We start from the raw sequence: 12,753 nt of genomic DNA on the forward strand, positions 1-12,753 counted from the left end.
ATCCAACCTATACTTACCATGGTGCAACTTAATTGCTCTTCTTTTGTGGCAGATTGGCAGTGCAGCTCTGATCCATTTATTGTGCTTGGTGTCTGCTTGGTGGCAGCTTAACACACAAAAACTCATCCCCTGAAGATCCATCAGACACCTCTGATAATGTCCATGTTACAGAAGCAGAGTTGTAACCAAGCCTGGATGGCAGTCCATTTGTATTTTACTGAAAGGAATTGGGAGAGAGTACCAAGGGATGCTTGCTGCTGAACTCACTGTGTTACAGACATGCTGTAGACTTACCTTCACTGCTTTTCCTGCCTGGATCCTGTCCCACAAGGTTGGAGCAGTTCTGCTCTGAGAGAGGGCAAGTGAATGGAGAGGCACAGCAGCACTTGGATCTTAAGTATTCGCTCACTTGAGCCATCTATAGCAGGGCTGGTGATAGGTGGCACGTAGCTGCAGAGACTACACAACTACAGCTATATTCTTGTGAAATGCAGCTAGACGTGTGCATACCATAGCAAGAATGCAAAGGTTTTCCCTTACTCTCTCTTTACCTCTATTTGGGTTCTCTCTGCCCTGCTATATTTTTTTACCACTTAAATGGATTTCGCACTGTCCGCAGCACTGAGCAAATAGGCTCTGGTCCTGTGTAGATCTATGAATATTTTGAGCATATTACTAAGGAGTATGTTGCAGAAGGTAAGCAAAGCTGACCTATAAGAAGTCAATTTCAATTCTTTGCATGGGAATCTGTGTCTGTACTGCAAAATTCATATGACTTGCTGATTGAGTAAGATTGGATACTATTGGGATGTGGCAGGAATTCACACTCTTGCTTCTTTGTGTGGTAAACTGAGCCAACCTGCAGCAATGTACACCCTTTCCGTGGAGGAACTTGAATGTTGAACATGAAATGAGAGACTGGGTTGCTCCACTGAAATGGAATTTTTCAGTCTCAAGTCAAGTGAAACACAAAACTCAAAACAAAATTCTTCAGTTGGGCAAAACAAAACACTGTGACCAAAACAAATGAAGTCTGAAAACAAAATAGAAAAAAGAAAATAAATTATAATAATGAGAGAAAAAAAAAAAAAAAAAAGAAGATGAAGAAGAAATCCCAAACCCTGAGCAGTTTAGCAGGTATTTTCATCAACATTTAGAGCTTTTCACAATTTGTTGAAAATTTTCCAACCAGCTGTGACTAGAATGTGTTTGTGTCCCAGCACTTGTGTTCTCAATTTCATGAATGTAACTGCTAGTTTAAATTGTAATCAGATGCTACTAGAGCCTCTTGAAGTGTGTATGCTATTTCACACCTCAGAAGCAGCGTACATTCCCTCTCTTTCCCTCAATTCTGTAATTAAATGATAGAAGCTTGGATTAATCTGTACTTTCTAACAAATAGGAAAATAGAAGGAATGAAAAAAGTACAACTTGGAAAAATAAATGCATTCCTCTTGCCACAGAGTGTCACTCTTCCTCCACATATCTTTTAGCTGGTGAAACAAGGCATTTGCCTTCCTTGTGAGCTTAGCTTCTGCACATTTCACTGAAATAGCCTGGAGTCCTTGCTGCTAAGGCATAAATTAGAGAATATGTTCTCTTAATTCTGAAATATTGGGAATCTAGATAGTGTAACAACTTTTAACTCTTTATGTATCTGCACAGTTCAAAGGGAAGGAAAGAATGTTTAACACAGAGTTGGGGCATTCCACTTACCAGTTCAATTAGTGGTCACAGAGATCCAAGGGAAGAGTTTATTTTTTACAAAAGAGCTAGTGAGAAGTCTGCTGGCATGGAAAATAGACCAACAAGCCAAGTTTCTCGCTTACATAGCTCAGAGAATATATTTCTGAAAAAAATTGTAAATGATAGCAAGAAATGCTCAGGAGTTCTCAGCTAGCTTCCTCTTCTGCAGACCCTATATAACAAGCTGTCTTGGTGAATACTTTGTTCTTGGAATCTAGAAACACCTCTCAAAGTAAACAAAATAAATCTCATTAATTGTGAGATTCTGAACTGGACAAAATAAAGAACTGAAGAATACATGAACTTATGGAAAAATGAACTTGAGGGGGTTGTGTTTTATTTAACAACAGTTCAACTCAATCCTGCTTACACGATCAGTTTGCAAATATTTTTTTCTTTTGTAAATTACTTACTGTCCATTTGACTGGCAATCCAGAATACAGTATTTCTATTCACCACTGAAATTTGGAGATGTTGTACATCTCATGAGTATGTGACGATTTACTATCTTGGCAACTATCTTCTCTTTGCTTAGCAGTAACAGAGGGACATCTTAGATGAGTTTAGGTCAAAGGCCAACCTCATGTATTATATGAGAAATCTTGAGTTTAATGATTTCTTTATAGAAAGCAGAAGACATGGAAGCTATGCAGAAACTTATTTTTTTCTAGATATTTAAGTATAAAGTGTTCCAAAATAACTCTATAAAATAAATCTAACTTTTAGACCAGATGAAAAATAAATCAGCTTTACATTATATTGGAACTGTTCAATTCATAGAGCCCAACCTGAAGGATTTAATTAATCTTTGAACGTATCTTTTAAAAAATATTGTGATACGTAGTCAAATTTGAGGATTTCTTCTTTCCAGTTGGGAAAGAGCATGGGTATTTTTTTTTAGTGCATATCCAAGTTATCGTCTTACTGCATTCAAATCTGAAACTGATAAGAAAGAGCAGGAGTTCTGTTTTTAGGACACCAGCAATGTTTTTGCCTGCATGCATGGTGCAATAGCCAAGAATACTACCATATTCATAACTTGTATTTCCTTCCTCCATTACATTTCATTTGTCTAAAAATCAGTCAAACAAAAAAGAGCAAAACAGTGAGATCCATACCAAAAGTAGATTCATTTTAATTTCTCTTCCAGTACCAGAGGAAGTTGATTCCGTTAAGGCAGTGGTTTTGTCCGACACTACTATCAACATATCTTGGAGTGAGCCTCTGGAGCCAAATGGACCTCTAGAATCCATCCGCTATCAAATCTCTGTCAATTTATTGTCTTTGTTCCCAGAAGCTCCCTTGAGAAAAAGTGAATTTCCAAATGGGACGCTTTCATGGTCTGTCAGTGATCTCCAGTCTGGAACAAACAATTTGTTCAAGGTATAATCACAAGCAGTATAATCAGTACCTGTCTGTTACTAACCTGCAAGTTTTCAGACTGCTTCTCTGTAAATATGTATGTCTATTTTGAAAATATAAGTTCAAAAATTGACAGATTTCTCTCAGTCCTCTAGTCTTCTCATTAAAGAAAATCAAACATCACAATTTATTTCCATATGAGTTTTTCGGATGAAATCCTTTAACTGAAATATTTTCTATTGTGGGAGCATATCACCGACATCAAGACTAAATAGGAATTTCTGCTACAGTCTTGCTGTGGTTGCCCTGATACATGCTGAAGGACAATCAACAGATGAAAAACCTCCTTTCTGCAAGGAGGCCACCTAACTCCAAAGCACTCGATGTGGTGTAATAAGCAGGGCTGTGTGAGTGAAATGAATCGTAGCTAATAGATGAAGTTTTATCTTAGGAGCAAAAGCTCTGAAAATTTCAATGAATGGGAACTTTATTATTATATGAATAGTGGACTTAGTTGTTTTACCAATTGCTTTTTTTTCCTTTAATATTTTTTTTCTTTAGTAAAAAAGAAAAAAAAAGTCTAATAAAACAAAAGAAGTATCTGATATCGTGTTTTTGTGATCCAGCATGTGATGTAATGTCTGCATACTGGTGTAAGAATCTGTGGCATTTAGGAAGGATCTAAAAGAAGAAGAGTTTTAGTGAGAAAGATGAAACTGAAAAGATTCTGTGAGTAGGGGGACTGCAGAAACCACTGACATTCATCCTAAAGATATGTAACACTGAAGCATAGAACGTTTAATCCTGGATTGCCAAAATATTACCTTGTTTTAAAATGGCTATCCTTCCAAACACTCTAAAGCCACCTTTTCTACCTGGTCTTGTACTGTACATTTCATCTGTTTCTTTACTAGGTTCTTGCTTTTCATCCCAATGAGAACTGGTTTTCTGAAAGTGTCTCTGTTACTGCAAAAACTTTTGAGTCTCCAATTTCACCTTCCAAAATAATCCCCAGAAATACCAGTTTCCAGCTAGAATGGAGAGCTCCTCTGCACATCAATGGAACCAGCTTCTGGTTTGAGCTGCGTAAGGTAAAAATACTTAATTTTTTTCCATATCAGATTAAACATAACCCAGTTCTATCCTGGTGAGCAAGATAGCATGGCAGGGCATATATGAAGAATCTCAGTGGTTAATTTGGGCACAGTGATGTCAGTCTTAGTGACTCAGAAGAAGCAGGATGGAGGCAGCATTTGCCAGGAACAAGGAGGAGTGCAGCTGCAGCATTTAATACTCCACAGTGCCAAAGGACATCCTGGATGACCCCACCAGAATTCCTCTTGGGTCTCCTGTTTCAGTATAGTTCCCTCCCTCTTTCCTCACTGCTCTCCTCCAGTCTGTCTGTTAACTGTGAGCTGTATGTCTACTCTGCAAAAGAAAATAAAGAAAAGGATGTTTGGCACTAAATGTCAGCTACAACCTGGTATCTGAATTTTATTTTCCTATGATAGTAGTTAGGAGAAAATGCTGGATGTAAAAACAGGTGCGATAGTGCAGACTGCAGAGATAAGTGCAGCAGTGACAGCAGCAAGGATGGGAGCTTCAGGTTTTAATGTTTAGACCACCAGACACAGAAAATGTCCTGTGCTAAACTAGATCACATAGATTTCTTGATACAGATAATCAGATCCAGGAAGCCTACACCAGATGTTTCCCACTTGCCATAAAAAAAGCATCAAACTCCATTAAACCATCTCCTTTCAACTGCGTGATGGCAAACTGAACTTATGGCTATGTCACAGTGATCTAGAAACACAAGCTGCACAGAGCTAAGCAAGGGAAAGGCTCCTTTTAGCTGTGCAAAAGGATCACTTAATCTGTTGTCCTTTGTGGTTACCAAGACTTGCAGGTTTTCTGAAAGCAAAGGGGGAAATAAAACTAGTTTTTGTGTTCTTGGTCTCTAACAAGATAAAATCCTGTGATTGAAAAAACACATGCATAACCTCTCTCCTACAGTATTAAAATGTAGCAAGGTGGTTATATATCCACAAATAACCTGTGATATATTTTCAAGAGAGTAAGAAAGCTGACTATGATGATATTTTATTTTTCTAGTGGCAAACAAGAAGTGATTGGTTTTCTCCTGCAAGCACTACATGTACTATAGGCCCTGTTTACACATGCAATCTCACGGGAACTCTTCCTTCTTCCAATTATCTTGTAAGAGCAACAGTAGTATATATTACAGGAATGAAGAGCACTTCCTTTCCAACAAGCTTTAAAACTACAGGTAAGCACATAGCATAGGAAAACAAGATTTTAGTACTATTTTCAGAACATGAATCATCAAAACATATTTTGTAAAATTTAGCAGGTAATTTTCTTATGCCAGGACCTAATACTTTTGGAAAATAAGTAACAGAACACCAAGAAATTAAGATTCACTTCAAGTGGAACATGGGGAAAAGAGTGAGGGAAATTGAGATGAAATGCCAATATCCATATTAACTCGTAACTACTCATGAAAAGCTGCATGTGAGTGAAAATTTTGAAACTTGTCCATCACAAAGAGAACGCCAAAGACTAATTTTTCATGGGGTATTACTGATGCTGATCTTTGCTCCTTTTGTATGTCCAGTCTTGTACATGTCTAAATTTTGCTCTGTTAGCCTTTTGTTTTGCTGTACATGTTGAAAATGTTTGTATCTTCCCCATTTGGCCAAAGCTGGTGTTCCCAGTAAGCCGGGAACACCCAAAAGAGCAGAAGACTCTAAAAACTCTGTACAGTGGGAAAAGGCTGAAGACAATGGAAGCAACCTCACCTACTACATCTTAGAAAGCAGGTAAGCGATGTGTGATGCTATTTGTTACCTAGGGAGCAATCCAGAAAAAAACAAGGTGAGCAGGAACAGGCTTTGTTAGAGACTTTGTCTGGTTGTTCAAATACATGGACAGGTGGACTAATCTGGTGCCAAGCATATTGCAGTCAACCACTTTCCTCTGAGGAAGCACGAGGTGCTATGCATCCATAGGTCAGGGAATATCTCTGATGATTCTGAGCTGCCCTTTGAGCCCAAAACAATGTGGATGTTTTGGAAATTGCTGAGAATTAGTTGTCTTTGAAATTGTCATTGCTTGGGCTTTTGTACAGACTAGGAGGGTAAATCAGCCTTGTGTCTTGCTATCACAAGACGGATTCCTATTAGCAACATCCACTTATTCTGTAATTGCTTTTGCAATTGTATTTAAGAGATAGGTGGACTCATGATTTGTTGACATAAAGGACATAAAGTATGAAATTTCTGAACCAATGCGCAATTTTAATTTTCTCTGCTTTGAATATGCATTTTCACTTGTTCTGAGTTTTCAGAAGATTATTGGGGTTGTGTTTAGATTCTGGACAATTTGAAGTACACCTGATAGAACTAATCATTTTTGCTAATACAGATATGAGATCTCAAGGGCTTTCAATATATTTTTTATAGGAATAGTGAAATGTCAGTGATGTTAATGACCCTTCTCGTAGGATCTCATCCTTCTGTAAAATAAGTAGCCACTTTTTGACATCAATTCCTAGAAAACACTGAATGTACACTAACAACATTTCCAGACCAATCCTTGAAATATAGGAATATATTTGGATATACATTTTTCACTGAAACATTTGGAAATCTTTCAAATCTGAATTTTCAAATATTTAGCAAATATTCTCAGCTAAAATATATATTGAAATATCTTAGCATTCAGTGGATGTAAGGAAAGCTCATATAGTGCTGCCAGGAAGAGTCATAAGATAGTCTCACAAATATGAGAAGATTCGATAATATTTATAGTAATTTGTCAAATACAAATCACTTGAACTGCACATGTCACACTTACTAGACTCCACTGAGTGCTATTTCACATGTATTCTTGCACTAGCAATATAAGGGCTGAATGGATGGGTTAGAGCATATTGTTGACGGCTGTGACTTTGAAAGTTCTCATTATTTTGACCAATATTTGGCCAAATGTGTTTAATGCAGTCAGTGAAAGGTTTAATTAGTTTTTAATTATTTAAAACTGAAGGAGGTTCAATTTCCTGAGATATTCCTAAGACGTTTTAAATGAGCGGTGATAGAGGGAATCTAATATTTCCTTTTCCTCAATCAATTCAGTGCTTATGAAAGTTAAAGATTCACAGCACTGTGGTGTTGAGCATACTTTACTTAAGTTTTCACTCAGAAATATTTTTCTGGTGCTGTTAGGTTCCGAACAGTTCTGTGAGTGTACAGCAGCACTGACTTTCATGCTATGAGACCACAATAATTTTGACGTGCCAACAGCCACATTAAGCCTGACTTGCTGTGGCCCAGGTCAGGACTGTCTCTTAGCTGCTGTGTTCTCCAGCCTCCAGCTTCATATTAATCTCTGGAATCATACTGCATCACTGAGGCTTTTTTTAGATTAAGGAAATACATTTTTTTCTTCTCCAGCTTCAATGCACATATGCAGAGAATATGCAGAATTGCACTTTGAACCTCAAGGTATCTCTATGCCCTTCAAAAAAGTGTTAAGTCAGACCTATATTATTCTAGAAAATTTTTGCATAGCCTTCTGAAATAACCCATTTTTCTTACAGTTATGGTTAGGATGTGAACATGAAGGTATAGTTTTTACTTGTCTTTTGGTTTAGAAGTGTTTGGCTTTTTTTCTTAATTGAAGCATATTGGGAGAGTGATTGACATACTCATGAAGGTCATCTCATATGAAATATTACAGTCCTGTGTGACATGAAATGATATTTCACATATTGCCTTTCAAGTTTAATGTGTGGTCTGGTTGGTGAATAATCAGCTCTGGATTTATTATGAGCAATCAATCTCAGTCCAATGGGGAATGGAAGAAATATATGCAGCAGTCAGCAGATACTATGGGAACCTGGCTAGCTAAAGAATTGTGTCTTCCCTGCCAATGACTTGCTTCCTATTTAGCTTGTGAAACCTGATGCACAAGAGCCACTGAATTACTCTAGGCCCAGGAAAGCAAAAACTTCTAACAGTACACAAAATAAACACTGTTGTTGTGTTTGGTTTTTTCTTTTTTCTGAAAACTGAATAAGAAGTTGTGAAACCTTGGCTGTAAGATGTGCACTGACATGGATGAAAGTGTGCTGCAGCTTTGTACATCTAAAATGTTATAGCATTTCATTTCCTATGCCAAACTGAGAATGTGTGATTTCTGGCATTGCTGAAATGGAATGGTACAATTTTCTGCTGCAGAGCCAAAACCCCATGAACAGATTGAGATTTCCTGCAGGCAAAGAGATTTTGAGAAAGCTGTGAAAGTGAAGAATGGAGGAGAAGTAATGAACAACACTTACTGCATTAATATTATACCTGGGTTATTTCATTGTGCCTGTTGTAGGAAGCAGTCTGGCAACACCAACAAAGTGAAGTCTTTGTGGATGGTGGTTTACAATGGATCTTGTGACAGCCTTTGCACATGGAAGGCCGAGAACTTAGAAGGAACTTTTCAATTCAGAGTAGCAGCTGCAAATATGCTGGGGCTTGGTGAATACAGTGACATAAGCAAAGATATTGTGTTGGCTAAAGGTATGTCCTACACTTCTATGCTTTGTTAATCAAGTTTTTCCAGAATAAATAAACTCATTTCAGAAGAGAGACCTATTTTATGATGAAGTTGTTGCACAAAGAATGTGTCTGCAGGGTAATTACTGGTAGCATTTACACTGTAACCCCAATTGCCACTGCTTTGCACGGAACAGTGGGCCTGAACTTTGATTTTTCTTCTTTATACTGATTTTTCTCCATGGACCCACACTTTGCATCATGATGTAAATCTTGAAGTAAATGCAAGCTTCCATGCTGGATAAAGATGTGAAAATTACTACTTGATGTCCGTCAGAATTCTAGGTCTGTACACTGCTGTTGTTTTTGAAAATCCCATCCTGAGTGATCGAGCAGTTGGCACATTCTCTTTACATACATACTGTGGGTTATCAGAGCATGAACAGTCAAAACCTAGAGGAAGAGAACTAATTTGACCAAATATAGATGTGTCCACATAGCTTAAAAGAGAGCTTTGTGCTGAGAAAGATACTTACACAGCAGGCAACTCTAAGCAACTCTAGGATCTTTCAGTTAGGTTGATACAGTTCATATACACAGTCATTTACCAGTTTTCCCCTTCTGTTTAACAGATACTGTGACCTCTCCAGATATCACTGCTATTGTTGCTGTGATTGGAGCAGTTGTACTGGGCTTGACTATGATCATACTGTTTGGTTTTGGTATGTGGTTGATTTTTTTTTTTTTTTTTTTTTTTTTTTTTTGCATATCCTTGGTTTGCCAGGCATTTCAGATAGCAGGAGATGATGGGCTTCCAGGTCTGGGGAAATGCTGAACAATCTGCAGTATGGAAGCAGGAGGGAATTTCTGTGCTCTCATCTTTTGAGGTCTTAGAGATGTATGGTTACCTATTCAACATTTAGGAAAGGATAACAGTTCACTCTATCTTAAGGCATTTATTACTGTAGATTCCTTGTAGAAACAGCATAGAAATGCTGAAGGAGCTCTGAAGTTCTCACATATCCTAATGAAAACTTGTAATTTGCAAGTTAGGTATTGCGTTTATTCACCAAAAGAATTCATTTTATCCCCTTCAGCCTTTTTCCTGAAGGAAGGATGCAGAGATTACTCTGTAATATAAATATCTAGATATGAGGGTCCTATCCTCTCATTCCTCATCTTTGCCATGTGATATTGCACCAGCTCTTTGGGTTTTGCACTTGTCACATACGGAAGTGGATGCTTGCCTAATTTCTCAATTTTCTGTCTTCTTTGGGAAAAGGTAGTGGCTCATTCATGCTTGCTGCCAAAGGGTCATGCTGTACAGAATGACAAAAAGAAAAAAAAAGCAACGACCTTGCCGCCTTTCAGAGCCTACTCACATTCTGGGATGCTCTCGGAGTAAAATATCTTGTGGTCTTCTTTTCTATTCCAGTATGGCACCAAAGACGGAAATCAAGAAAACCAACCTTAACTGGGCAGATAGTGCTTGTCAAGGAAGATAAAGAATTAGCTCAACTCAGGGGGATGGCTGAGACAGTGGGATTAGCCAATGCATGTTATGCTGTCAGGTATGCCCTTGGAGGAAATGGATTTTCAGGACAAAAACACAGAAGAGGGCTTCCCTGGATTGGTTTTTATCAACATTCTCATCCCTGACAACCTGATGCGATGATGGGAGCCGCATCTGCTCAGAGGGCAGGTCTGCTCTGAAATATGCCCTGCCAAGCTAGTTCCCTGGTATACAGCCTGGCCTGGATTTCCTCTATCCCACGCTGAGTGCTCACTTTAGCAAAAAACACAAGTGAAGGGGGAGGGAAGGAGACATGGTGTTTTCCAAGAGATTCCAGAACATTCAGGTTTCACCCAAACTCCCCCTAAATGTAGTTCATGAGTCAAATAGCATCAGATTCATATAAGGAAGAATTTTATATAGTGTCAAGCATTTTTAACTATTAACAAGTGACTAGTATTGATGTTTTGCAGCACTCTTCCTTCTCAAGCAGAGATCGAGTCATTGCCAGCTTTTTCTCGGGACAAATTGAACCTACACAAGTTGTTAGGAAGTGGAGCATTTGGAGAGGTGTATGAAGGGACTGCATTAGATATCCTGGCAGACGGAAGTGGGGAATCCAAAGTAGCAGTCAAGGTAATCACATCTGTGTAGTCCTCTGGAAACAGAATGGAATTGCAGAGATTTGGCTCAGATGTTACGCAACTGAAACGAGCATTGAGAGATTTAGATATTTCCTTGCTGGATTTCTTGCAAGTCACTTAAAACTGAATCTATCACTTTGTAACAACTGCTGGAAAATACCATGTATTTAAGGCTGTGTCCATGTCACCTATATGTTCTAAAAGTGATGGTGACATAAGTGTTCTTATGCTTTCTGTTGAGTAGACTTTGAAGAGGGGTGCAACAGATCAAGAGAAGAGTGAATTCTTGAAGGAGGCGCACTTAATGAGGTAGGAAGAGCTTTGCCATTGGGTATCCTTCAAAACTGCTCTCATGTGAGTGTGGTGGACTTTGATAGGAATGAGAGCAGTGCTTTTCTCAGATGTGGTGTTTTGGGGTAGTCTCCTATTTCTTCTAAAGCACCTCAGATTGCTACTGATTAATCTCATGAAACTGAAGCTATAAAACTCTTTTGCAAAATTTAAGATTTGGATTGCAAATTTGATATATTGATAGAATGGATTTGTTAGGTTTTGGATTGAGATATTTCAGTCTCTCTGTTCCCCTAGAACTAAGTCATTAAAGGTAAATAGCAACATTTGGCTGGCATTATTTTATCAAAATAAATGCATCAAAACAAGCTTATGCCTAGCAGTTTCAATTTACTATGGAAATTGTTTTTTAAAAACGCACATACTTACCACTAGAGGCTGCCACATACCTATTGTACTGAGGTGCACCCAGAAAAGATAATACACGTCTGCAGTGTGAGAACTTGACATGGAAAAGTCTGCATGTCAGCTTGAAGTTCTTGTTCTTGTTCTCTCTCCACAGAGACTAGTAGAAACTGAAATTAAGTTTTGTTTGATTTTGAAGTACAATGTGGCTTTCAGATGTGTTAATCTACACTTCCTTGACTTCCATTTCATAAATGCAGGATTAGAAACATATTTTGAAAAATGAAATATTTCATTTCCTGCACAGAAAATGTAATATTACTAAATTTGAAATTGATTTTTAGTGTTTTTTTTGTTCTGTTTTGTTTACAGTTAAAATGTATCTATATCTTTCATTACTTTGCCTGACTTTTACCAAGCACTGTACACTGAAAGGAGTAAAAGGCTGGTGAAATTTAAAATGAAATCATGTAATGATGGTGTAAATTAATGATGAAGAGCAAGTGCTGTGTGCAAACTTCCTATGTCTACCTGGCAGTCATAAAGCCGGTTAAAAATTCCTCTCTATGTAGTATGGAAATTACATATACTCAGAGCTTCTCCAATTCTGCTTTTTCATGTTGTTGTGGTTTTTTTTAGCTATAAAACCAAACTGAGAAATCCTGTAAAAATATGTTATTGGAATTTATTAGATTTAAATTTAAATGCTACTGTGGGCCCGCACGTATACCAGTTAAATGAGACAGAGAGAATAGGAAAGGTTAGGTGTTACATATTTCCAGTAGTCATTAAATCATAATAATAAAAAGGCATGTTTTATAAGCTTTAAATATTTCTTTAAAGTGAAAAAGAATGATTTGGTTTCCTCATGGAAAGGTTAGAGACTTTTCTTGATGTTCTTCGGTGAAGTCTCAAATTAAGCCAAAGACAAAGAGGTTGCATAGGTGGCTCTGGTAGTTTACAAACCCTGATATTCTGTGTTTAAATGTTGCTTGCATTCTGGGAGTACATTCAGTAGTGTTCTGCTGTCCTAGCTAAGCAAGGACTATAAGTTTCTTCTACTTATTGCTATGCAGTAGTGGAAAAAGTTTTGAGCTATCCGTATGTCAAACAATAATTTGATATTTGTTATTGGTGGATCATTTGTGTATAAATATACGTAGCAGGGGTGCCTCCCATTACTTTGGAAATAAGAAATAACAGCTCAGTAGAGGAAGGACTG

The 12,753-nt window shown here is 37.7% G+C and overlaps 1 protein-coding gene across 1 annotated transcript in view; it reads left to right on the top strand.

The window, feature by feature from the left end:
- ROS1 (ROS proto-oncogene 1, receptor tyrosine kinase) overlaps window positions 1-12,753 on the top strand; it is a gene marked incomplete at both ends in the record, with an annotated part of 70,680 nt that overhangs the window by 40,174 nt on the left and 17,753 nt on the right. Inside the window, 9 exons of the mRNA XM_079550711.1 lie at window positions 2,897-3,129; window positions 4,023-4,199; window positions 5,224-5,398; window positions 5,834-5,951; window positions 8,515-8,702; window positions 9,311-9,400; window positions 10,114-10,249; window positions 10,665-10,827; window positions 11,080-11,144. Coding sequence (XP_079406837.1) covers window positions 2,897-3,129; window positions 4,023-4,199; window positions 5,224-5,398; window positions 5,834-5,951; window positions 8,515-8,702; window positions 9,311-9,400; window positions 10,114-10,249; window positions 10,665-10,827; window positions 11,080-11,144 — 1,345 coding nt within the window. The remainder of the gene's footprint in view (window positions 1-2,896; window positions 3,130-4,022; window positions 4,200-5,223; window positions 5,399-5,833; window positions 5,952-8,514; window positions 8,703-9,310; window positions 9,401-10,113; window positions 10,250-10,664; window positions 10,828-11,079; window positions 11,145-12,753) is intronic.

Source organism: Tetrao urogallus (genome assembly GCF_951394365.1).
Source record: "Tetrao urogallus genome assembly, chromosome: 2".
NCBI lineage: Eukaryota > Metazoa > Chordata > Aves > Galliformes > Phasianidae > Tetrao > Tetrao urogallus.